Source organism: Amborella trichopoda, chromosome 1 (genome assembly GCF_054954075.1).
Source record: "Amborella trichopoda isolate Santa Cruz 75 chromosome 1, AtrichopodaSantaCruz75HAP2 v2.0, whole genome shotgun sequence".
NCBI lineage: Eukaryota > Viridiplantae > Streptophyta > Magnoliopsida > Amborellales > Amborellaceae > Amborella > Amborella trichopoda.
The window spans coordinates 60,037,429-60,064,579 of NC_142336.1; the positions used below are offsets into that span (position 1 = coordinate 60,037,429).

A 27,151-nucleotide genomic window follows, 5' to 3' on the forward strand; every position below is an offset into this window, starting at 1 on the left:
ATAATGGTCCCATACTAAAGAAGTAACGGCTTTCATGTTATCCCGTTGCCTTCAAAGTTGGTGAAAACTGAGGTCATAATAACCCCTTGCTCTACTAATCAAACACACATTAAAAGTTGTTTTTGTGGGCCTTGAGATCTGACTACCAATTACTTTATAAAAGTAGGTCGCAACAAAAATATTAAATATCTCAATTTTTCAGGTGAAAATTACAATAACCAATGTAATTGTACGGTGTATATTGTAGGGATACACCACTCTTGAAGCTTCTAGTACCAAAATCAAGTCCAACACCCCGTCACGCAATTTTCAATTCTTCCTATAATAGAAAACATAAAAGTTCTCATCGGAAAACGGATGTCTGGCACCATAAACCTGCTAAAATCCATTTTCTCTTTTGATTATGAAACTTCAAACTCTAAAAAATAGTGCATATATGATAAATCTGTAAACATTGGAAATAACTAGAGATTGTATACTACGAGACTATTGACTTTTGGTACAATGAACTCACAATCATTTTCAGCCTTAGATGTGAAATCCAATGAATAAAGATGTGTCACAATACTCAAAAAAATTTATTTTGGACTTTGTACCCAAACAATAATACATCCTCAACTACCCAATTTCAAATCTAGTCATCAATTATGATTGTGACCTCCTTGTATCAAAAGTAAACACTCTCATTTCACATGCAGTTCAGAGCCTTGTATCAAAATAACATATAATAAGCCTTAGAACCTTAGTCATTTCACATATAGTTTAGAGTATTTTTGATTAAGATTCAAAAAAAAAATTATCGCAATCGTTATGTAATATTATATGTGGGGATCTTTCTTGGACTATTATGTGGATGTCTTTTTATTGCAAATTTAGTGGATAACTATCAGGGCTATAATCTATTGGGTGTGGTTTGCATAAAGATGTAACCCTAAACAGTCAAAATAGGGCGTGCCTCTAAATTTTATCATAAGATATAATTTTGGTGTAAAAGTTTTGAGATGACTTAAGAATCTATTTCCATATATAATTATAAAATTTCAAGCTCCAATAATGGTTCAAGTCAAGTAGATCTATAAAGGCATGCAAATCTTGAAAATAGACAGTCCAGATGATATATGGCAAGATGTATTATTTTTAAGTCTCAAATTTTTTTATTTTTTTTCATAGTCCTACATCTCGATGTCAAGATGACTAGTTAGAGGGTTGTACAACATCTAAACAACCTTTTTCGATGGATTTTTGAGGTACATCTTAATTCTACAATTCAAGATTGCAACTTTATATAAGCTTTTTCCTAATCTATTACACTAATATATTATCTATTAAAATATCACTAAGCAGGGCAAAAATAAAGTCAAATAATATTGAATTAAAAACATAAATATGTTAAAAAGTTTATGATTGATATAGTTCACCATATATATATATATATATATATATATATAGCCATTTCCAGGCAAAGGTATACTTCATTCCTATTTTGAGTGCTTTTCTTTTTTCTATTTGAAAAAAAGAGCTATTTTGATAGGTTTAAGCATTTTTGGGAACCCACAAAAATACAAATTACCTAGGTCAGAGAAAGAGAGAGGGGAAAAACCCAACCAAATAAGCGTTTCATAAAGGAAAAAGTTTATATTCCCATGAAGAAGTTATTTCAATGTTGAAAAACCCTCAATTGGATGCTCATTTTTTTACGAACATGAGAAAAAATAAATTTCAAATCTTGAAAATTTATAGGCCCCACTTGGAGCCCGACACGTGTGGAGCCGAGCTTGATTGTGTTGAGGCATACATGGAAGGGTTCCACAGCCCTCACAGGTGGGATGCCGCTAGTTGCCTCATTGAACATCTCGACGGAGGCCTTGTAGATTGGCGTTGCGAGGGTGGTGTAAGGGTGCACGGTGCTGAGCTTTGTGCCGCGTGAGAGGAATGAGGAGTTGAAATTCACACCATTGAGGCTGATCGTGATGGCTTGGACTTGGATGTAATACCCGTCGGGTTTTGTCAGCAAGGTCACATATAGAAGGCGCTTTCGTACCTCAATCCGGGCGGGGGCAATAAATAGAAGGGCTCGGAGCTGAAGAAGGCTGCTTCGGGTGCTCTAGGGGTGCTAGGCAAACAACGTGCAAACTTATGCTTTAGACCGAGCCTAGCATGGAGTTGGGAGGGGATGGCTAGCTCTGAAGGGCCTAGTGTGGCTGCCCCTTTGGCCCCTATAGCTAAACTACCCAGAAACTGACGTGGCACGTACTAAGGTGGGAAAGCCGCCGAACCCGTAGGGTTAAGTCCATTAGTCGGGGTGAGGGTGACGGTTTTCAGGGCCAATTTTGACGAGGCACGAGTGTTAGCAACAGGGTTGTGTAGCCAAACAACACAGTTGCCCTGATAGCACTGATGTAGGGGCGGCCTCCCAATCGGACTGGCACAAGCGTCGGGTAGTTGTTCAGCGGCGAAACAAGCACGTGCACGGCATGAGAGGAGCAAACCTGAAGAAAGGGCATGGCAGGTATGGCTCCCGCTCCCCCAAGGTCGGAGTTGTTATCTTAGAGGGATGGTAACTTGGGAGGTAGAGGCGTCCAAGGAAAGAGGGGCCACCAGAGCTCTTGGGGGAGCGGTCGTTTTAGGGGTTGGTTGGGCTCGGTAGAGAGACAAGAAGAGACGGGTGGTGAAGACCACGAGGGTTGCTTTGATAGTCATGGTTGATGATGATAGAGACGGGAAACACTTTGATATATATATATATATATATATATATGCTGATTGGTTGTCTTCATTTGAGGGGAAGAGCTGTCTTTAAAGCTTTTGCATTAAATGCCATGTCGCATGGCAAGAAACCGTCAACTTGTTTGTTTATGGATTCCTGATCAGCTTCACCTTCACCTTCAAAAAGTTCGCATCTAGGTAAAAGAATGAGGTTTTGGTGAGGCGGCGGTTTCACAAAATTTGGTAAGGTCACATTAGAAATTATGTTTACATTACGGTTCCCAGATTTATTTTGACCCAAATTCTGAAGTTGACGTTTTATAAATGATTCAGATATGGCAGCAGACGAATAATCATCAGTATCCGGAAGATATTGAAAATGTTATTGGGAAATCAATTCGTTCTTTTTTCTCTAATAGATGGTCAGAACTTCATCTGGGGTCGAATGCTACTGAGAGGTCCACTAGAGATAAAAAATTATTGAAGAAACAACAAGATGTTTCTTTTGTCCCTCCCAGGCGATCGGAAAATAAAGAAATGGTTCAAAATAATTACGTATTTACAAAATACCGTCTCAATTCATCCTATTTCATCAGATCCGGGATGTGATATGGTTTCTAAAGATGAACTGGATATAGACTGTTCCAATAAGATTTCATTCTTGAACAAAAAATCCATTTTGTAGATGTGTCATGATCATCATCATAGCCTTTTTTCCAATTAATTGGGGTTGGCGGCACAAATCTTAGACCATCATTCTGCTCTAATGAAGACGGATGTGTGAAGAATTTAAATGAACAGTTTAAAAAAAGTATATTACGAGCTATGTCAATTTTAGCGCTTGAAATGTATTTTTGCAACATATGTATTCAATGAGGTAGGTACAATTTTATTTCCTTTTTTTTTTTTGGCACAAGAATTGTATTTTCTAATGAGATTTGAAATATGGCAGTATAAAGCCTACAATTCTAGAAACATCATACCATGATTAAAAAATTGACTTTTTTTTTTTTTTCGATAAATCAATAGGGGAGAAGGCCCTTTACCCATTTTTCATTCATAAAAATAAAAACATGTTACAGCTCATTATTTTAGTGCCTTAATATAAACCCCTTTCAAAGCAACCATTTGAGTGGAAAAGCAAAGAACATGGAAATCAAGGGACTCAAATTGGGAAGGTTTTCTTGCTGCCACTTGTTTTAGATGCATAGAATGCACTCTTCACTGTCACTTTTTATTTTAGTATTAATCATCACAATTTGCTGTTATATAATTCTATGCTTTGAGCACAATGAGGCATGTTCCACCCCTTTCCTTTCATCACAATTTGCTGTTATATAATTCTATGCTTTGAACACATTGAGGCATGTTCCACCCCTTTCCTTTCTTTACGCTTGACCGAAATTTTTGAAATTTCAGTTGCGACGATTATTGGAAAAGAAAGTTTTATGAGGGTTGCGCTCTAGGCGTTTCTCCAGGTGTATAAAAATAATGAGAGCTTGTATATGATGCCCTCACCAAAGGATCCTGTATATCTACTCCCTCACTCAAACGACTTGCTTAGGAGGATTTTTTTAAGTATCAAATTATGGCACCCTAAGAATTATAAATGATTATTTTTAAAATAAATTTTCCAAATTTGAGTTTTTTGATGCGTAAATCTCACTTTTGAAAAATTGGTTCACTTTTTAGATTTTCTTTTTTTAGTAAATAGCGAGCTCGATTCAAAAATTTTATTTAGTGAAATTAGCCTATATGTTGCAGAGATTAAATCCCCAAACAGTAACGTGCATAAAAAAAATTTACTAGAAAAAAATTGTTTTGACACTGAAAAACCCTTTAATTGATCATCTTGACCTCAATATATATGGCAACTCCTGAACTAGCTATCCTAAAAGTAAGGTTTGCCGAAAAACCTACCAGAAGAATGTTGTTCTGACTTTGTGAAGCACTCTAATTGATCGAGATGACCTCAAGATGTATGGATATAATCGAAAAAGAATTTCAAGTCTTAAAAATAATGCATCTTGTAATACATCATTTAGACCACCTATTTCATCTTTGTATATATTGTTTAGACCACTTATTTTTAAGATTTTCAAGTATTTATATATCTACTTTGTTGCTCTATTTTCTAAGCTCTAAATTTCGAAGTGGGAATATACTTCCAAATAAGTTTTCAATAAAAATATATGTAATAAGACGATAGAATTTAGTTAGTTTAAAATAATAAGTGACATCAAATCTGTCTGATTCACTTTGGAGTCTTTTTCGATTTGGTGAGAAAAATGAAGCAATTTGATGCTTCGCTCGATTCAGGGAAGACTTCAGACTTTTTAAAAAATTTAATATGATACATATGCATAGAAAAATGTATACAACTAATGTAAAATAAAATTTCAAAAAAAATAAAAAATATAAAAATATTTTTATATAGATATTTCTTTGTTTAGACCGAAGAGGCTCGAATCTAACCAAAGCGGCAAGAAACTTGGTCTACGCATAAAATCCGAAGGCTTCAGCCTTTTCGGTCGAAGCAAAGCGAGTTTAATAACATTGCATCAAATGTTTGCTTTATAGGTCCCCATAAAAAGTCCAAAAAGCTTCTTCTTTTTTTAGGGTGAGTCAGTGGGAGAAGAGAGCCCTACCCTTGATATGAATCGAACCTAGGATGTAGCGTTGCCCATTGTCAAGTGCTAACTAACAAAGCACGGCCTTCCTATCCATTTTTTTTTTTTTTGCAAGTATGAGACGTTGAAACACCAAGTTGTAGAAATGAAATATCATAAATTTTTTTAAAAAATGCAAATATCTAAAAAGGGAGATCATACTAGAAACACATATGTGGCAACAAAATTGGTATTACATTGGTTTTGCTGGAGAAAAACATAGTAAAATGAAAAAAAATAAAAAAAACGATCTACAAATTATGGAGTGCCAAATAACATTTGAGAAAAACATTACATGATTATTTTGAAGACCCCAAAAAATCTCTCTTAAAATGGGTATATATGTATGTTTTTTGGGTGAATTTATATGAAGAATAATACAAAAAGAAAAAAATGAATTGCAAGTAAAACAGATAAAATTATAATAATTAAACTAATTAAATACCAGATGTCTTTAGACTTGATAATTTTAAAATAATAAAGCATGTTCTACAAATTAAGAAAAAGATCTTTCGATATCTCCTTTAAATTGCAATTTAAAATTTCTGAAACTAGGGCATCATGTACAAGTTATTAAACTATCAATTTTTAAGATTTTCAAGTGTTTATAGGTCTACTTCGATCTGCATCTTTTTAGAATTTAGAATTTGATAATTAGAGTTGAACATGAATTTCCAATCCATCATAAAGTTTTCGATACTAGAACTACATCTTTTAATAAAACTTAGCTATGTAAGGTTGAAAATCAGTCAATTTTTACCCAGTTTTTGGTTTTGTATTACACAATTTATCGTGAACTATTTTTTCATATTTTTCTTTCTTTGAAATTCCATATTACTAGTTCAAGTGAGGGTTGAATCGATTTTTACATGATCGGACTGCTTATTCCATTAAATTTATTCCATATAGTTTCTTTTAAGAGTCAAAATTCTTAAGTTAATACAAAAATAAAAAATAAATTGAGTTATAAAGATTAATTTTATTGTCATGAGTTGCATTTTAAATTTTATTTTGACTATAAATAAACTTAATAGACACAAAAACAATCAACATAAGACACTTTCTTAGTATTTAGATATTTTTTATTCAACAATGAACAACCAAAATGTAATTGTCGCTATTTTTGTCAAAAACCTAAAAAATTAAATTTATGAAACATTATAATGATTTTTTGAATTTGAATTTTTCTTTTTAAAATAGATGACCGATCGGTTACCAATCATCCAACACGATTTTTGGCTCAAGCCAATCTGGGTCACTAATTCGCTTTGAACCAAGTAATGATAACGAGTGATTAAATGTAAAACTATGGAGAAATTTATTCTATAAAAAGGGCGTGGACTTTTCAGAATCACATTTTTAATGTTTCATTTCGGCGGTTAAACATATTTCTACCTTTTCCCTCTTATATGCTAACTCCATAAAGGTTTGGTGCTTTCAAAGCCACTTTACACAATTTTCTTCTTCTGAATTAAATCACAAAAAACAGAAAAAACAATGGTTAAATTGGATTTTATTATTTGCTTTTATCATTGATTCTGAAAGAAAACTAAAATAGATGGTTATAAATGGGTTTCATTACACAATTTTTGTTTATTTGGATATGTAACTCAAAGAAGTTGCAATGAACGGCAGCTGAATGCCCTAATGGAAAAAATAATGCCTAACTTTCAATTGAAATCTTAATACAATCTTTTGGTTTTATGTGATGCTTTTATTACTATTACACAATGCCACTTTTTCTTTGTCTAGTTTTTAAATAAATTTAGGTTCAGGATTCATTTCCCTGTTCTGTGATTTTTTTTGTAGAGAATTTGAATTTGAGAAATGGAATTTTTGATCATATTCATTTAATTTCTTCAGTTGCCTCCATGTATTTTATTGGTTCTCTTTTGGGGATGTGGGTTCATGTCCAATTGGACAGTGGGGCTGATAGAAGCTATTGGGCATTATTTCATCAAAATGTTGGGAGGGGTTCTTAGGTGTTTTCGGAAGATTATATTTAGAGTTTTAAATTGTTTTGCCTATTCCAAAGCATTGGTTGCAATTGGCATCAAAGGTCATTTGGTTTAATTTTATTTTTTTATTTTTTTATTTATCAGTAATCATTGAAGGCTTCTTAGTTAAAATAAATTTGAATAAAATTGGTTATTTGTATCCAATAAAAAACCCAAATAAGGGATTGGTCCTGCAATCACAAAAAAGGTTAAGACAATCTCGAAAACCGTCATATAATGAACTACCTTTGAGATGTTACACATAATTTGCAAGCGACATTGCATCAATGAAGGTAAGAAGAAATAACCTATTAGTATTGTATTACTCATTATGCATGGAAATTTTGTAATCTTCATTTTGCTAGGTGTTTTGGTTTGTCTGGAGGAGAGAAATCGGTTTGACATTTTTTGTTCTGTGAAAATGTTTGCAGAATGTCAAGACACATCTTTCTTTTGTTCTTGTGCAATGGAGAATGTACTGGAATTATTTTACTGCCTAGTGCAACAAAATCCTTAGATCTTGTTTGTGAGTTTTTTTTGGCTTGTATGCATTAGTAAGCTGAGGACAGAGTATAAATGAATAATTAAAAAAAATTGATTTGCCTTTGCATTTTCATCCTGATTATTACCCATGGTAAACAAACTTTTGTTTTACACCCTTTCTATATTTCCCTTCCTTGTGAGAGTTGGCTTTGGGATAAGGCACTTAAGTCCTTAAAGGACAAATTTAATGCATATGGCCTATTTCACAGGTAATGAATAACTGTATGAGTATATAATCTACTTTCAAGTATCCTTCGTTTCTAACAGTATCAATTACTAGCACTTAAAAAAAAAAAAAAACAGCATCAAATACTACGAGTCATGAGAGTACTAATTTTTGGCCCTACCGGGGGAGGGGTGTGTTTTGGGGTGCGAAAGAAAGAAAAAACATTGATTGAAAGTTGATAGTAATGTAATTGGGAAGACAAGGAGAACTATCTTTTTCCTCTTTTTCTTTTCTAAAAATTTGGAGTAACTTCTAATCTCTTTCCTTCCAAAAGGTTTGTTTCCAAAGCTGTCTACATCCTGAATCTAATGTTGTGTGTTCAGGCAACTAGATCGACTTCTTATGAGTGCATTCTGAAGTCTATATACCCTTGCACTCTTTGAAGGCGGTTATTTTGGAAATTTCAAGTTCTAACTAAGGGAAGTTTATTGTACTGGGCATGCTGTTCTCCACTGCTTGATATCGGTACTGAGACATTGCTTCTTATTTTCCTCCACAACAATGGCTGAGCTCGATGAGATGTACAGGCAGAAAATTGCCACTTTTGTACGAGCTTTTTATTCTGCTAGATTTGCAAGGGATGATAACGTGCCCTGCGAAACCGGTACTTTTCAGATAATTTGCAAATTGTAGTGTCCTTCATTTTCTGTGACCAATTTCTTGTTAAATTAGACGTCTTATCTTTATGTAGTTGCTTGCTATGATTGAAGGGGGCAACCCAGATTACAGTTTTCTAATGCATATTTGTAAATAATAAATTTTCTCCTCATTATTCTTTTACTTGAGAAAGCCTGATTTATCTTCATAAAATTTATTGTGAACTGTGCTATAATAAGGGCTTAGATGAAACCAATAATTGTTAAAATACCAATCAAAGAATGAAACTTCATGTTTATATCAAAACAATTCCAATTCTGTTAGAAAGCTAGTGGAACAGTCTTATTAAGCGACATGCATATGTTAGAGAAGCTCAAATATATTACAAGGCAAGAAATAAACAACATGCCATGGTTTGTGAGACAGCTAGACGTTCCAGTGACTGCAATCCCACCCTTAGAGGCCATATTTGCGGGGATCCAACTTCGGTAGGAGGGAGACAGCAAACTTTGTATTTTAGTTGGTCATCGGCCCTGCATAGGAGAATCTAGCTCGTAACGTCCCACAGTCACTATTTTGTCCCAAATAGTGAGTTTCGTTTTACTATCCATCTTTGTTATATCTATACTTTCGCACTTTGTAGCCCTCACTTATAGGATATGTTAAGAAACTTGCTTCTTCTTCACTTTCATATAAATAGAGGCTTTGCAAGAGGCGAATGTTACTATTATGTCCTCACATCTATGATCAGGTCAATTTGTTATCATTTTCAAGAAGAATGACTGGATCACTTTGTTGGATTGAGTTTCATTGTTATCTTGGATAATTGGTATTCTTATGAGTTGAAAATGATCAGTTGGTTTAGAGGCTTGGATCCATTTGTTGGAATTGGTTTTTTATGTTTTTATTGTTATAGGTCCAAACTGTGCTGCAACTACTCATATATATTGTATAATGTGTTCAATCAATACCTTTGATGGACAATAGTTTTCTATGGAATTTTTTTCAATTATTTCTTGACATTCATTTTCACAAATTGTTTTAGGGTCTCTATCTGGGTTCCATTGGAGTGGCATATAACAAGGATGCGTTAAAACATCGGAATATTACACATATTTTTACAGTGGCTAAATCCTTGGATCTGCATATCCAAATGAGTTTATATACAAGAAAATTGAAGGTCAGATATTCTTTACATAAGTTCATATTTTGAAGTTCTTCTGCAATTTGTTGAACATATGCCCAGAATTTTCTATTACAAACGTTCTTAAACTTAAAACACGAAGGTTTTTTATTAGCTCATTGTATATACAACCATTCACATACTTGAACTAAAACATTCATCTTTTTTCTTTCTGTTGTGTTGTATACAATGGAAACTTCAATATGGAACACATAGTGTACTCCTTTATATCTTAATCTACAAAAGTGAATATATTTAATAAAAAGCAGGAAATAATTCATAGGCAAATAGTTAGTGGGAAGTATACCATAATCTTCATGACTGGAGATGTCAGTGGGGACGAGTGTCATCATCATCCAATCAAGTGGTAGGATGATAATGGAGAGAGAATGGCACCTGCGGGAACATGACCTGACCTGCTAGAATATTTGTTTGGATGGTGTTGACCCTCATGACCACTCACATTTCTTGGTCTTGAGGAGTTCAGTATAGTTCCCAACTATTAATGCTGAGCGAGTATACTGCTTTATTGTCAACTTTCTGCCATTGTTTAGATTTCTGTAAGTGAAGTTGGTGGTCAATTTTTAACAATTTTTTTCGCCATGGTAATTATTGTAGCACATGGAATTTTTAAGCAATGAAGCCCTTTGCCAGAATATCAATGATGCTTCCCAAAGTTTCTCACAAACTAGAAACATATAAACAAGGTTTGAAAAACCATACTGTGTTTTTTTAACTTCCAAGAGGCGTCGCCATTAATAGTCGTCATTGTAATGGGTGTCATCATCATCTAGGTCTCATCCCAATTATTTGAGTCCGGCTACATGAATCATGTTCCTCTATTCTTCTCTATCAAGAGCCATAACCCCAATAAGACCAAAAGTCATCATATCTTTTCTCACTACTTTTATCCCCTTTTGGGCCTTTCCGTTGCCCTTGTAGTGCCTTTTACTTGAACCAAATCGCACCTCCTAATCAATATTGTATTAGGTCTGCTGCACATGCCAGCCCATTTATGTCTACTTTTCCTCATTTTATTGCCTATTGAAGCCACACTTAAGATCCCTTGTATGCACTCATTCCAAATTCTATAATTTTTTGTCTTGCCACTCATCCTGTCTTACCAGTCATCCATCTCTACATCCTCATCTCAGCTACGTTCATCCTATGGATATGTTGTTTCTTGACCACCCAACATTTTGTCCTCTAAAGCATTGTTGGTCTTACATAAAACTCTGGATGTATATTTATATTTCGTCTACCCAGCTCTAATTCTATTTGCAACATCTTCCTCAATCTCTCCATTCTCCTAGATTATTAACCCTAGATATTGAAAACAATCTCTTTTAAGTATTTTTTAACTATAAATCTTAACTATTTCCTTGTTTCTACTCTTATTACTACACTTGCATTCCATATACTCGGTCTTAGTCCGGCTAATTTTGAAACCTTTAGATTCTAGAGCACCCAATCTTCTAACACTGTGTTGACATCGCCTCTTGTCGTTTTATAAATGTGGAAAGAACTCCGAACTTGATTTACTTTAGACATCTCCATGCATTGAGGAAGTAACAATCAAAGCTCTGTTTGCACTTTGTTTGATATCGTCCCTTTCTTTTTAAAATTTTAAAGTGCACTCTTTATGCTCATCTAACACATCCGGTTTCTTCGGTTATTGCTGATCTGTTCATTATTAGGAACAATCAGCGGTGTTTGCTTCCTTCTGATCATTGAGTTATTTCATTCCTATGCAGCGAATAGGGATGCTAAGGATTAGTTTTACTTGTCTGCTTCATAACTGCAACTGCATGGTCTCCACAGCCAAGGGTTTGAAATACCATTTGCTTTAAGGAAATTAAATTTCTATTCTTTTTTGTAAAGTGGTATGTGGGAATTATGTGCTTTTATAGATTATTTTACACAGTATGTAGTTTCAAATTTTCAATCTTTATTTTTGTGCGCATGTTACTTGTCTTAAAATGACCAGAGCAGCATCGCAATTGTCTGCATACTGCATATCTTCATGCATGGAGGGTTGCAAAAATGGATGATCATTTTGCAGCACAGTTTCCATCGCATTCCCAATACATACAATCCATTAAACTGAAGTTTGTTAAGGTGTCAGTTGTCTTCCACCATTATGGTAAGCTTTAGTTCTATGCAATAAAGCATTTTCTGGATCTTGTTTTTGGAGGAATTTATCTAAACCTCCAAGTTTACCAAATTTAAAACTTCCATGTAGACATTATACATCAAGCCAAGCAGAACAATGGGGATCTTGTTGGCCTTTTTAAAGAAGCATTTGAAAACTTTTTAAAACCCTAGGTCTGCAGATTTGATCCAAAACCACATAACGCCCCTCTATCAAAATGTTTCTGTTACTTCAAATTGGGACTAGTCTTAATTTTTATTTTTTGATAAGGTTGACTAGTCTTAATTGAATGGACCCAAAGAAAGGACTTCTGCATCCTCAAACATTCGAGTAAATGGCCTCTAATGTTGTTTTCTTTTAATTTGGAAATACCTCATCATCTTTGAGATACTTATGTTATCCCTGTGAGACAAAGGCCCATGTTCTCTAGATATAAATTACTTCAAGGGGAAATATTCTGTACCTGGTAGGTCTATGGAACAGGGCATTCAAACTTAACATCCACCGTCTATGTTCATCCAAGGATGGTCGATGATGAGCTGTTGTCCACTTTTATAGCCGCCCACCCTATTCTTATTCTCTACCACCTATAGAAGTATGAATGACGGATGTTAGGCAAGAGTACCTAAATAGTACACTTAGTTGTAAGTATAGTAGTATCTGGTCACTTATTTCAAAGGAAAATGATGGAAGGAGTTGAATTGAGTTCCTATTTTTAGATTGCCCATGTTTTTAAGTGGGAACAGTTAACTCCATTTGTTTTTGGTTTTGATCATTAAAAAAAAGCAAGACCATTGAAGGGTCTTTACACCAAGTGATAAACAGTTGAAGAGTCCCCTTCAATAAGGATACACCGGTGATACTCTTGAAGGCGAGAGACTCCATGCCCCAATGCATATAACTTCGCATGTACAGCAAGTAAGAGAAAGTGATGGAGCCCCTATGGTCTCTGAGTAAACCACCACACCTTGCCAAAAGTTCAGACTCTGGGCGTAGCCAATCCATCCACTATTCTATCGGGCCTGCTGATAGCCATACGCACACTGTTATTCAAGTGTGAGATCTATCATCCTTAAATATCCTAGCGCCATGGAGTTGAGTAACTCAAATAAGTTTTGAAGGCTTTACCACACCTTTGGAGCAGCTGAAGGACTATTATGGCCTCAATGGTTATGAAAAGACTTTGGAGATCTTTCAAAGGAAGATATCTTATGTAACATGCATGGCCTACCCTTGCTTAAAAGTCATCGCATGAAGAAAGATGATGGGTAGCTTGCACCTGCTCAAGGATGGTACAAACTGAATTTTGATGGCTTTTTATTGTATGTTTTTAATGGCCGTGGGCCATGTTTTTATTTGGGTTGAAATTATGTATTTTTGTATCTGGGCCTTTGGTGCCTTAGACAATACTCTTAAGTTTGAATATGTATAAATATAAGTTTCAGTTTGCCCAGATCTTGCTTTAGAGTTCTCTTTCTCGTGGTTTGCTTTGTTTAACGCTTTTATAAAAGCGATGAGTGCACTCCGATCTAAGTGACGTTCGCAACCTCATGATCACGGTCCCACACCCTGTTGCCCTCCGGCTACTATTAAAAAAAAGAAAAAAACAAAAAAAAATAAAAATAAAAGAGGGGCAAGAGGCAGGGTCGTGACACTAGGCAACATTATTGGCAAGAGACTTGCAGGTAACGGGGTGGGTGCTGTGTGCAGTAGCAGAAGTGCTACCGATGCAGGGTGCCTTGGTGGGAGTTCCATCAGAGTGAGGAGATGGGGAGTTAGGGACTTTCAGGTCCCTCCTCACGCCAAGCCAAGTTAAGACCTGGGAGACGGGGTCTTCGCTCAAAAGGAAGGTCGGGAAGGAGGCTGTGGGAGCCTGTACTGGGGTAAGCTCGCGAATGCGAGGATTAAGAAATCCCCTATCCGGATAAACGGGTTAACGAACCCAAGTGCCATGTGGTGCAATAAACAGAAAAACAAAAAGAGAGACTAGCCAAACAAGAACGATCCGACTAAAGGGTGGTGTGTCCCCAATGGAGTCACCAAGCTGGTTAGACGCCTTGATCTCACCCCTGGGTCAGGATAACCTAGTGGCACATATCTCGGGTTTCTAAAAAAATCCGGGACTTGAGACCGCTCTTTCGGGAACCTTGTTAGGAAACGAGAGTAGGTACACCTACCGGTGAGAGAGGAATTTGGTGTGAGGCGAGACACACCCACCTGGGTCCATGACTCACTCGAGCTAACTCGCATGGGTGCCCTCTTAGATCACAATGAAAAGCCCCCCAAGCCTATGGCTGGTTCAAAATTGCCTTCCTTGACCTGTACTCTGATGTTTTCTATAATCACACATGCACATGTTAGTATACAAGACAAGTGGGCCAAGGGACCCCACCTTGTCTTTGGGCGAATACGAATGTGTACATCCGAGTGAAGAAGAGAAGAATGGGAAGATGAAGATCGAGAAGGTTGAGGGGGATAAAGAAAGAGGGGAGAAATATAATGAGGAAAGAAAAGAGAGGAAAGGGGTTTAGACCAGGATGAGGCTAATCTGGCACAGTAGCTAGACCTATACGGTAATTGACTCCGCGTGGTAGCAAGACTTGCACGGTAACTCAGACCGGCGCCACGGCTTAACTACTCAACGAAAAATCAGCTCCTAATAGTCCGACACAAAGGCTAATCTGTCGTGACAGCTAGATGAGCACGGTAACTCAGACCGGCACGACGACTAAACTGTTCAACGACAAGATTACCATAACAGTGCAAGACTTTTACCAACCTTCTTAGTCAAACAAGAGAGAAAGGAGACGAAAAGAGATGAGGGGCAAAAGAAAGAGGGAATAAGAGAGAGAGGTAAATTGAAAGAAATAAGAGAAACGAGATAAAAGGGTGAATGAGAGAGTGAGAAAAGAATGAGAACAGAGAGAAAGGAAGAAGACAAAGAGTGCAGAAAGGAAAAGAAAGAAGACAGGGAAGGAGGAACAAGAAGAGAGAAAAAAAAGAGAGGAGAGAAAAAGAAGAAAGAGAAAGAAGAGAAGAAAGACAGAGCAGGAAAAGGAAGAAGAGAGAGAGAATAGAGAGGAGAGCAGAAGAAGAAAGGGGAAGAGGAGAAGCAAGAGAGAGCAATGATAAAGAAGGAAGATAAAAAGAGAGAAGCGAGAGGAAGACACGGACAGGAGAAGGAAGAAGAGAGAGGAAAGAAAAACACGAATGGTGCTAGTCACCGTCATGCGTGACAGGGAAGAGAGAAAAAGAAAGAACAAGCACCGCGATAGTTACCACCGTGCGTGACAAAAAGGGAAGAGAGAGAAGAACACGCACGGCGATAGTCACTGTCGTGCATGACAGAAAAAGAAGAGAGAGAAGAACACACACGATGATAGTCACCGTCGTGCGTGACAGAGAGAGAAAAGATAGAGAAGAACACTCACGGCAATAGTCACCGTCGTGCGTGACAGAAAGAGAAGAGAGAAGAAGAGAGAGGAAGAACACGCATTGAGCATGCAGTTGAGCATGCAGTCACGATCATTTTGCGACAAACGCAGCTCGATTTCGTGCCCAAAGGAAGATTTTTCACGTTTAGGTTTTTGGCCGGAATTTGGATTCCACCAGCTAGATTTTTACAGCAGCTGTGCGACCTTTGTATGTCAAATCCAACCGTTCATCATGCGCAAGACTTGGCCCGGATGTGGCCTCAGATCTTACAAACAAGGCGGAATTGGTTTGGTGACGATCAGATGTGCGAGCATCGTGATATGGTCGTTCGATCGAGATGCATCGCTGTTGAATTTTTGCACTGCTTGACACGAATAGTCAAATTCTCTCTAGCTTTTCTCCCTGCTCGGATGTCGTCACAGGGCGTACCACATATCAAAACGCTCAGGGGGACGAGACAAACACGCTCCCAAAATTTGGGCATGATCCGACTTCAGACAAGGGAGATATAGCCTTCGAAAGTCACTGCCCAAAACTGTGAAACCAGTTACCATTAATGGTGACTTGGTGTAGGGAGGGCGCACGGGAATAACGTGCCGCCTATCCCTTTTCAATGTTTTGCCCATAACTTCTTCCTGAATTGCCCGATTGAGCCAAAATTTAACTCCTCGGGGTTTTCGACCGTGTTGGATCCAATGGCGGTGGTCCCAACGGCAATTTGACGTTCTGTTAATAGGGTTCCAGTTATAGAGGTCCATTTCAAGGTGTTAAAAGCTGATTTTTAGAACTCTTTCTTCATCTGTGCTCCTTAGACATGTCGGATTGCAACGAAACTTGGCAAGCGACTTTAGCGAGTCCTTAAGAACATTTTCACTCGTTTTTTTACTGTTCTAAGACTGACGAAAATCCACTTGTGAATTAGGGCTTATTAACGTAACCTTCTCTTTTATTCCACATCGAGTATACAAAGTGCTGAAAAAATGCCTTCAAATAGTGAAGGCTATCAATTCCGCAATTTTCCTTTACTACAAATGTTATTATGCAATGTATCTGCTGTTGTCCATGTCCACATGCTACCTTTGCCTACTTCATTTGAGGACATGTTGTTTTGAAGGCACTAGAGTTGGATGTTTATAAATCATCAATAATTGTGCTACCTGCTAAGATCAGCAGGTTTCCAACACATCATAGTTTTTAAGCCTGGGAGGGCAAGATAATTGCAGAAAAATACACTCAAGAACCCTAGACTTAAGGTACAGTTTGGATGGATCATTAAAAGGGATTAGTAGCACTGTCTTCCTCTGCTTGTGCACAAACTCTGCTGCAACTCATTTGTGTATAACTTTTTAGAACTCTGCATGTGTAGAAAATGCCACCAAATAGTGGCTACTTGGGTACTAGAAAAATAAGCCTACTTTCCCCTAATTATATAGTAGTAAAGTTAAAAATATTCCTAGGGGTCTGGTCCAAAAATGCCCTTAATTTATTAGATTAAGCTAGATAATTGTCTCCACTATTTCAAATGGAATCTGCAGTATACCAACTATAAAGACCACAGTACCTAAGTGACTTAGCCTTGCAATGAAAATAGACTTGATACAGCAGTGGTGCACAAAGATGAAATCAAGCTAAAAGAAATTTTCTTTGAATTTTCCATGGTAACAATCAAGAGAGGAGAAACTCAGCCCCTACAGGTAATATTTCTTTTTCCGTTGTGTTTGTAAGTAAATACCTTTTTCTTCCTTATATAAAACCAAAAAATAGAATAAATCAAACTTAAGACAAGAACCCATAATCCAACATCATCTGACTCACCTGTTCCATGACAGTATATCACACCTGGTAATGATCTTCCTTCAGGGATGTTTAAGTGGCAACTAATGGCTACATATAAGAACATTTCCGCAGCTATTAACAACCTGCAACATAGTTGAGTAGAATAAATAATAAGAAGAATAGTATCCAAAACTACAAAGGACAATAGGTGGCACAATGTACATAACTTACGATAGACAATAGCATGAGATGGTACGTGCCTTGACCAAATGCTCACTTCTAATTTCTGGTTAGAAACAATCACTAATGGAACTCAAGAACAACAATGATCTCCATACCATTGATGTGTTCCAGAAAGTAAGCACTGAAGCTATGTGTATAAATCTTTTGAACACAGAAAATAATAATTGACTTATATCCAATGTTCCCTGGAAATCTATATGAGTGTTGTTGTCTCATATGCAGCTCTCGGGCATAAAGAGTAGGAAACATAGAATACTTTCACACAAATAGTACTTTAAACAATCAATAGAAATATAAGCTTTCTCTATAAATCATAAAATGTCCTTAGGTTAAGATTAGAAATCAGCTTAGTTTAACATAGTAATCAGTGGTAATATGGGGGACCACACAGCATCTCTCCAAGAGGTCTCAAGTCTGAGCACCTTGTGGGCACCTTTTTGGGTTTTATCTTTGAAGAGTCTGGAAGTATCAACACATGTTGGCATGCAACACCGGCCCTTCGTTGGACTGTTGCAGTAACATGGCTTATATCCTTGTTTACAATGACATTTAATATCCCCTGGCTAATGCATGTTTCAAGGGGAGTGATTGTGATGTATTAAATCCACTGAATGCCGCTATGTTGCCAGTAGTTATAAAATAACATAAACATGGCAATTGTAAATCATAAACATTAAAGATTAACATATGTGCCTTGGAATCATTACAACAGCATACTCCAAGCATAACTAGCTCCATAAAATTATGGAAAAGTACCCTGTCACAAAATTTACCTCCGAGTCCTTTCTTTGAAACCATTGTCCCTTTAACACGAATTTCTCATCAAGTCGGTCAGTTTTTGGGTTATATTCAGCTCTGCAAACCACAAGATACAATATCATTGTTATGGATTTATGATACATAACTTTAACAAGAAGAATGAAATGGCAAAACCATAAAAGCAATGCATAACACTTTAATATTTTCCAAATATGATATGTTACCCCATGAACAATACAAGAAAGTGTATGAATATGTATTTGTTATATTTACATCGTGTATCTCTTTATATTTGCACTTATATTTATATATATTAAGCCGCAGTTAATGGTATGACATGCGTTAAGATAGAGACACCATATTGCTAGATATAAGTTAGGTCAGATGTCCTTGAAAGAAAAGTAGTTTAGGGGAATCGAGGAGTTTGGGGGAATAGGGGAACTGTGTATGATAAATGGAACTTTTAATAGATAAACCTAAAACAAGAACTTTCTTTATTAATTTAAAACATGAGAGATTGTAGGAAATACAAATAAATTTATAATGAACTTGTCAAATAAAGATAGAGTTTATATTGGTATGGCCTATCAATAGAATATAGAATAATAATTACTAAGACAATAGCATATAAACAAAATCACTTATTAAATTTATGTAATATAACAAATGTAAATATATATGCATAAATGGTATCACACATATGCGCATGCATGCACACAGGGGTGCGTGAACACACTCACAAACAAACAAATATGCACACAATAAAATAAAATAAAATAAATATGCATTAATATTATAAGACTATAAGGGTGCGGTTTGTATAGAGCCTAGGATGTAAACAATCAAATTAGAGCCTACCTTAAAATAGCATCGAGAAATATAGTTTCAATAATGAAAATCTTTGTGACAGCCTTAAACTATATTTTTATTTTTATTTATAAAGTTTAAAGCTTCAAAAATAGTATAGATCGACAGATCTATGAAAGCTTGAAAATATTGAAAATTGACAATCCAAAAATGCGTTACAAAATACATTATTTCCAAAACTTAAAATCCATTTTTTTCTCATGTCCATGCATTATGATGTCGAGATGATCAATTTGAGGATATTTGGGCATCAAAACAATTTCTTCTAGTGAAATTTTTGAGGTAGGTTTGAATTTGATTGTTTAGAGCCTCGGCTCTATATATATTTTTCCCATATTATAATTGACATACATATACAATATAAAGATTGAATTGTCATAATTTTAATCGTTCTTCCCTTGAAAGAGTCTAAGTAATATTTGATGCCTAAAAAGATCACTTACATATTGAATGTAGATGTAACTAATATGAGTACCTACATAACAGGCACCCATTAATTGATATTTTATTATATATAAAAAAATATTTATTTTATATATTAGTAACCGCATGATTAATAATATGACTATAACTATTATTCAATTATAATAAAATATGAAATGCTTAAAAACTATATATAACATATATAGGAATTGGTTCAAGATTCGATGGTTAGGTTAGCGGGTTGCCACAACTTGATGTCTTGAGTTCCATTCTTACCCTGGATGGGACTTTCTTACCGATTTAATAACCCAATATATATATATATATATATATATATATATAGGAAAAAGATGGGATTGGCCCACTAGCTCATATGAACAAATGAGCTCAACGGCTTAGATTCAATCTGGGCTGATCTGATGATCATGGATGTCCCGTAGTGTTTGAATTTTAATTGTTTTTCTACAGATCCAAATCACTTGAAATTTTACGTGTGCGTTCTTCTCATCAAAGCGCATCTAATAAAAATATAAAAAAAAAGTATTCATGAAAAATAAAATGACCAAAATAGCTCCCAAACTTTCGAGGGTATTTTGATCAATTTATTTCATGTAAAATATTTTTTTTGATATTTTTCGAATATTCACTTATTTTTTATGAATACACATCTAAAATTTAAAGTGATTTGGATTTGTAAAAAAAAAAAAAACTAAAATTCAAATACTACCGGACATCTATGATCGTCAGATCGGTTCAGAATCAATCTGGAACGTTGGACTCATATGTTCATATGAGCTAGTGGGCTACTCCCATCTTTTTCCATATATATATATATATATATATATATATATATGGAAACACTACGCAATGCCTATAGGTGAAAATGAATAGTAATTTCGCCTACCCCCACCACCGTCCAAAGTTTATCGTATGGTAAAAAATATCCGGTAGCGTTTCATTTTTCATTTTTTCTTTACAAATCAGAATGACCTAAAATTTGGAGCTTGTATTCATCAAAAATAGGGGAATCTTTGAAAAATATAAAAAAAATATTTTACATAAAAAAAATTGATCAAAATACCCTTGACTAGTTTTAAGGGTAGTTTGGTCAATTTTATTTTCACGGATAATTTGTTTTATATTTTTATTAGATGCACCTTAGTAAGATGTACATAGCCGCCAAATTTCAGGGCATTCCGGTTTGTAGACAAAAAATGAAAAACAAAACACCATAGGACAATCGTGAGTACGTGATGAAATTTGGACGGTAGGCAAAATCACTATTCATTTTCACCTATAGGCGTTGCGTAGTGTAATGAATAGTGATTTTTCCTACCATCATCACCGTCCAAATTACATCGCGCGGTCACGATTGTCAAGTGGTGTTTTATTTTTTATTTTTTTTCTAAAAATCGGAATGACCTGAAATTTAGAGGGTATGTACATCTTACTGATACGCATCTAATAAAAATATAAAAGAAATTATCCGTAAAAAAATTTTTAACCAAATGCCCCCAAAACTTTTCGAGGGTATTTTGGTCAATTTGCTTCATGTAAAATATTCTTTTATATATTTCTCGAAGGTTCTCCTATTTTTGATGAATACACGCTCCAAATTTCAAGTTATTTTGATTTGTAAAAAAACAGTAAAAACGATATACTACCAGACAATCGTGACCGCACGATGAACATTGGACGGTAATAGATGAAATCACTGTTTATTTTCACCTATAGGCATTGCGTAGTGTTTTCTTATATATATATATATATATATATATATATATATATATATATATATAATTATTACATTCTATATAATTATCATGTACTATGTTATCATCATTAGTAATGTATTGTAGTAGTTCGAATAAAGTTCAGTATTAGATGGATTTACCATTTTTAAATTAAAAAACACATGCTTTAGCTTCACTTTGATTACTTTAACGAGAGGAAATTTTCTTTCAAGGATTAATCAGCGACCTTAAGTTTTCCAAAATCATCATGCTCTAACTATATTTTTATTTTTATTTGCCAGAAAAAATATCAATTAAGAGGTTAAAACCCCTTACAAAATCAATTGAGGGATCAAAACGTTTGAATTAACACTCACTCAAGTACCTCCTTACAAAATATTTTCAAAAAATCCAAATTGCCCTTATGCAAGGGGGAACCTTGAACAAGCAGCAGCATTTCAGTAATTTGAATCATCTAAGAGGCGGAATAACCCTATTGGTTCAGGGTCCTTTGATGATCTCAATAGTTGTTTTCATCCCTAATTTTAAAATTTAAAGCTCCAGAAAGAGTATATATATCACGCAAATCTATAAACCCTTGAAAGTCTTGAAAATTTGACGGTTCAAAAATACATTGAGAGATACACTATTGTCATGACTTAAAATCTTTTTTTTTTTTTTTTTACATCCACACATCTCGAGGTTAAAATGATCAATTAGAGGGTTTTCTGGGGCCGGAGCAACTTTTTTCGGTGGTTTTTTGAGATCCACTTCACTTTCATAGTATATGGTTGACACTTTATATAAACATTTTTCAAATTGAAAAGTAAACCCTCCAATGTTAATTGGGATGATGATTTTTTAGGGGTCTAACCCCTTAATGGATATTTTACTTTTTTTATTTCATAATTTAATATAAATATGGTTTTCATTCAATACTTGATGGACCAGAATAATGTGCATTTGACTGGAAGCACAAGCAAACAGCCTGAAGAGAAAAAAGAAAAATTTGTTTGGGATAATGCAGCCGTGCTTGTGTTATACAAGATTTTAAGCACGAATCCAATAGAAAAGGAAACAAATACAAGAAAGGGATGGTTATTCTTAAAGAGACTTATTTTCCTTCAGAACAATGTATTTTGCATTACATGCCTGACTCCCTATTCTATCAAGATCGATTGAGGAGGGACTAGTATTATACTATTACCATAGTTCCCATGGAGTGAAATCTTGCTAGAATTCCTTTTTAGCCAGCTTGTTCCCATTAGGTAGTGAATTATCCATAGATGAAGAAGCAAAGTCCTTTCAAAGAAGTATCATTTCCATTCTAATTATCCATTAATTTATTTCTGCTGACAGCATAGCGTGCGAGTACTGAGACCCAAAAACCACAAGAGAATGGATTACCAGTGAACCATGAATGTTTGGATTGTTTTAGGTTAATCTTAAGTTACAAGATTTCATGCAGGCACAAAAATGATCTCCATAATAAAAAACGATATTGATTTGGTGGGAAGTTATGAATGAAACAAGTATTAAAAGCCCGAGGGTTTTCTCTGACAGTAGAGAACCATACAATAATTTTTAAGAGAAAAAATATAATAATTTTTTAAGGAGAAGAGAATAATACAGTACTCCAACACTATTGAATCAAATTATTGTTCTGAGCATATCATTTAAGGTAAATTAGAACGTTTACATCATAAAACATAGTAATCATAGTATAAAACAAGAAAAAAATAGAACACTTGTAGAAAGGGTATTACAATGGAGAACTTCACAAAGTTCAGCTCTGCTTAACCACTCCTTTTGCCACATAATTAAGAGTCTTATGTAACCTCCTTAAGGAATTGTGAACTTGCGCAACTAGAATTTCCGAAATCTCAACATGTGAACATCCAAGGGTCGGCACTCAGTTAGATATGGAAATCACAAATAACAACAATAACAACAACAATATATATACCGATAACAAAAACCTGACGATAATAAAAAGGAAGAGAACGGTATCAATTAGATGAGCCCAAAATCCTATTACCTACTAAAAAGTAAAGATAAAAACTTGAGGAAAGCTCACCAATCCAAAAAAAAGAAAAACATAAGAATAAGACTGAGAGGGAAAAATAGGCTAAAACTTAAAAATAGTCAAATCACATAAGAAAATAGTCAAAAAAATCAAAAAATAATATAATCGGACAGATCAATAAACAAGATAGATAGAGAAAGATTGGTGTAATTCACACAAAAATGGAGAATAAGATGCATCAAATGAAAGACCGGCTTAAACAATTCCTTGTAGATATCAAGATGAAGAGATTTAAGGAACGGAGAATATTAAAGTCTCATGAATTATGAGATTAAAGACCCTGCAAGAAGAAATCAATGAAGACCAGACAGAGAGAGATCAAAAGGTATGGCCAAGATAAAAAAAAAAAAAAAAACATCACTGAGGTAAAATCACATTGAAAAGCAAGAAATATCAACATATACTAGAGAGAGACACAGTAAAGAGAGAAACTAGAGAGAGAAATTAAGGAACCCCATATCATCTCCATTCAAGAACTAAACAATAGTCTAACCAATGGTTTAGAATTCAATTGTGCCTAAGTAAATTTCAAAAAAGGAGAACCAGTGTGAGTCAATTGGTTTAATTGCAAAAAAAGAGAACCAAAATGTAATCAGTACACAATTTCTAATCTTTTATCCTTTTACCTGAGACTTGGCCTCTTCTGCTGCTAGAATTGCTTTCAAGCATTGACTCTTCGGTATCATCAGTGATTTGACAGCAAACATGTGTATCACTCTATTAATCAAGAGTTGAGTGTCAATATATGTTATCATAAAACTAACCAGTTCAGGACAGCTGAGATCTTTTATCATTTTCGTGTTCAGGCTTGACGAATTATTACTGACATCTGTCATCAGTTCAATGAGAACTTCCCTTTTGAACGATTTAAGATGGATCTTAAAACGTCGATAGCATTAGAAGGGCCACCTTGATGTCGTGGGGGGGGGGGGGGGGAACAGCATCGGCATCAGCATTAGAATGGCCACCCTGATGTCGTGCTGTCAATCAATGCATTGGATTTGAAATTTCAATCAATGCATTGGATTGAAAGGTGAACTTGGATGGTGAATCCCACTCTCTCTAGTTGCCTAACTCATAAATTGGACGCTGATGAGCCTCATGGCCATAAAGTCCATGTACTCAAGGAGAAAGGCCCTTTTTTCTTTAGAAAATTTATGATAAGTATTAATTTCATTTTATAGTCATGTCTATTTATTTGTGTTTTAAAATTTTCATCTAGAAGAGAGACTCAAAGCCAGAACTGTTATTGTTTACCCCTCGTTTAGGATTCTTGTGAATTATTCCTGCCAAAGCAAAGTATATATTTTTATCAGGTTAATATAGAAAGTGTAGATTGTAATCTATATATTTGGGCAGGGTAGATACAAATGGGTATAGTATATGAATCCATGATTTATTTCTATGTTTTTTGATATGTAATTTGTCTATAAACGACAAGTCTATATATTCATACGATTAATGGACACTGAGTCTCTTCGGAGAAACCTGAAACTCTACAAGTGGTATCATAGCCAAATTCATCTGAACTGCATACAAATTCATCTTAACTGTATCCATTCCTCGTCTCTGAAGCATTATCGTCGATTTTCAAGACGAGTATATTGCTCACCCAATCGATGCAACTTATGTCAAGTCGTGTTTTGAATCTCAGATCTATCTCTTTGCCAAGTCTTTTTTTACTCTCTGATTTATTTTTCTTTCTGGGTAACTCGGGAAGTTTTTCATTGTGCACAAACCAATTACTCCGTCCAAATTTGAAGCGATACCGATCTCCATTTGCATCTTCAGTCCCGGTCTCTCCTATTTTTTTGAAAGGTTTTCTCTATGCTGATTTGCTTTCTGTTTCAATTGCTGATATCACCAAGTTTCTCTCTCCTCATAAGCCAGTTTTCTTTTGCTGGACTTTTACAACGTAAGGTTCCTGTCTTCCCCTCCCTCTTGCCTTTACAATTTTGCCTTATCTACTTAAAAAGAGTGAACAACGTGCATCGGAGATGTGTAAAGGCATTTTCCACCAATTTCACCTTTTTTTTATTATCTTTTTTGGTGGTGTGGCAGATCACACTACAAGTGTAGTGACAAACCCAGCTTCGCAGTGGGTGCACATTATTTTCTTTCTCGTGAGAAAAACTATAGTTCTTTTTCGCTTTTCTTTTTTGTGCTCAAGTTAAAACAAAAAACAAAAAAAAACAGAAAAGAGAAAAAAAAAGAGTAGATTTTCTGAATTCATCTTTGTGTTATTTGATCGAGTTTGTTGTCTTGTTACTCGTTCATGTTTGTTTTGGTCAATGACCTACTAAATCCGTCTCGGATCCACGTCAAGTTCTGTTGGCTCTTCCAAGTACCATTTTGTTCTCTCAGCTGTCTCGACTGCTTTGTCTGGAATTTTTATATGATTGATCAAGCCTACTCTGATACAGCCCTGAGTTCCTGAAGCCATATGTTCCTGAGGCTTTTGATCTGCTACTGCTTTTTGTGCTTGTTAATCAAGCAATCTGAGCATGACAACCATTTGCATCTACTGGTCATGCTATACACCTAAATATCCAACTGCTTGTTTCTTGAATTAACGTTCAGACTCTAGCGGCTCCCTCTCATAGCATCTTGAGTTTGAGGGGGAGTGTGAAATGAAAGTATACATTGTTATCAAGTTAATACGGAAGGTATATATTATAATATGTATATTTAGGAAGGGTTTATATTATAATATGTATATTTGGGAAGGGTTGTTAAGATTCGAGAGAGCAAAGAGAGCAAACATGGAAATGGAAAATAGAGAGAGAAGACAAGGGAAGAGAGATAACACACAATTTACATGAATCGTGGTTCAGGCCGAAGCCTTACTTCCACGGACCCAAAGCCCAATTGGCTACATCTTCACAATTTTAGATAAAAATTACACAAATATGTGCCTTTATATATAGAGGACAATCACAATGACAAAGCAATTTGACTTCGTCTCTTCTTATCTTTAAGACTCCCCCTCAAGTTGGTGCACGGAGATCTGAATCGAAGTGTCCAACTTGCCAACTGAAACGGGAATTGGTGTCTTGAGACTCATAGTTACCAAAAAAAAACTTGCACTGCTCTCATTGACGTGCTTGAATAGTCTGCAAGAGCAAAGAGATGTGATCCGGGACACGTGATCACCAAAAAGACCACTAAAAGTGTTATAAAGATACAATGAAGACGACTCTGCAACAAATAGTGGCAACAAACACTAAAGATTGGTGAAAGCTTCTCCTTGAAAAATCCGCTAATCATGAATGTATGCTTCCCCTGACAATGTCACTACAACAATGGTGTACGAAGTCCTCTGCTATATGGCGAGGCGCTAGGAGCAAATAACGCGTGAGACAACTGAAAAATATGCAAATATCTGCAAGAACTGATGTTCTTGTACACATAGCGGTTACATTAGAGATGTTGACTTCATCTCCATATCTCCTATATTCTCCCCTTCAAGTTGGGTATGGAAGTGAAGAAATACCCAACTTGCAAAATACCTTATTATTGTTATTATTATTAAGAGAAAGGATGGGTCGCTCGGGAAAAGACGGAGAAGGCCACGTGGGTTTTGGTGTCTCTTGGGTACTTTCTCGATGTTCTTTCTTTTAAAAGAAACTATCCTATTACGTAGTACCAGGGGTTTAGAAGGTACGAAATGCACCTTCAAGAGGGAAGGATAAACAACTAAACGGTTAATACCACGATCATCACGAGATCCTCCTGAAAGCATACAGAGCATCATTC

At 35.4% G+C, this 27,151-nt stretch overlaps 1 protein-coding gene and 2 long non-coding RNA genes across 5 annotated transcripts; 1 reads left to right on the plus strand and 2 right to left on the minus strand.

Moving 5' to 3' along the window:
* Window positions 1-1,890: 1,890 nt before the first annotated feature.
* LOC148783961 (uncharacterized) lies at window positions 1,891-2,711 on the minus strand. Its single transcript, XM_088846543.1, has 2 exons — window positions 2,548-2,711; window positions 1,891-2,253 (listed from the first exon to the last, which is right to left on the minus strand). The coding sequence occupies exons 1-2, from the start codon at window positions 2,698-2,700 to the stop codon at window positions 2,017-2,019; spliced, it is 390 nt and encodes a 129-aa protein (XP_088702669.1). The 5' UTR covers window positions 2,701-2,711; the 3' UTR covers window positions 1,891-2,016.
* Window positions 2,712-7,320: 4,609 nt separating this feature from the next.
* On the plus strand, window positions 7,321-15,036 carry LOC148783962 (uncharacterized). Of its 2 annotated transcripts, XR_016043598.1 has the most exons (3): window positions 7,415-8,745; window positions 9,784-9,918; window positions 11,676-15,036. It is a non-coding gene; the product is annotated as an uncharacterized LOC148783962 (long non-coding RNA). The 2 variants fall into 2 exon arrangements; XR_016043597.1 differs by having other exon boundaries at window positions 7,321-8,745; window positions 9,784-15,036.
* Window positions 9,018-26,783, minus strand: LOC148783963 (uncharacterized). Of its 2 annotated transcripts, XR_016043601.1 has the most exons (4): window positions 24,022-26,783; window positions 18,301-18,382; window positions 17,324-17,427; window positions 9,018-9,271 (listed from the first exon to the last, which is right to left on the minus strand). It is a non-coding gene; the product is annotated as an uncharacterized LOC148783963 (long non-coding RNA). The 2 variants fall into 2 exon arrangements; XR_016043602.1 differs by lacking the exons at window positions 18,301-18,382; window positions 24,022-26,783 and adding an exon at window positions 17,961-18,028.
* Between the last annotated feature and the right edge of the window lie 368 nt (window positions 26,784-27,151).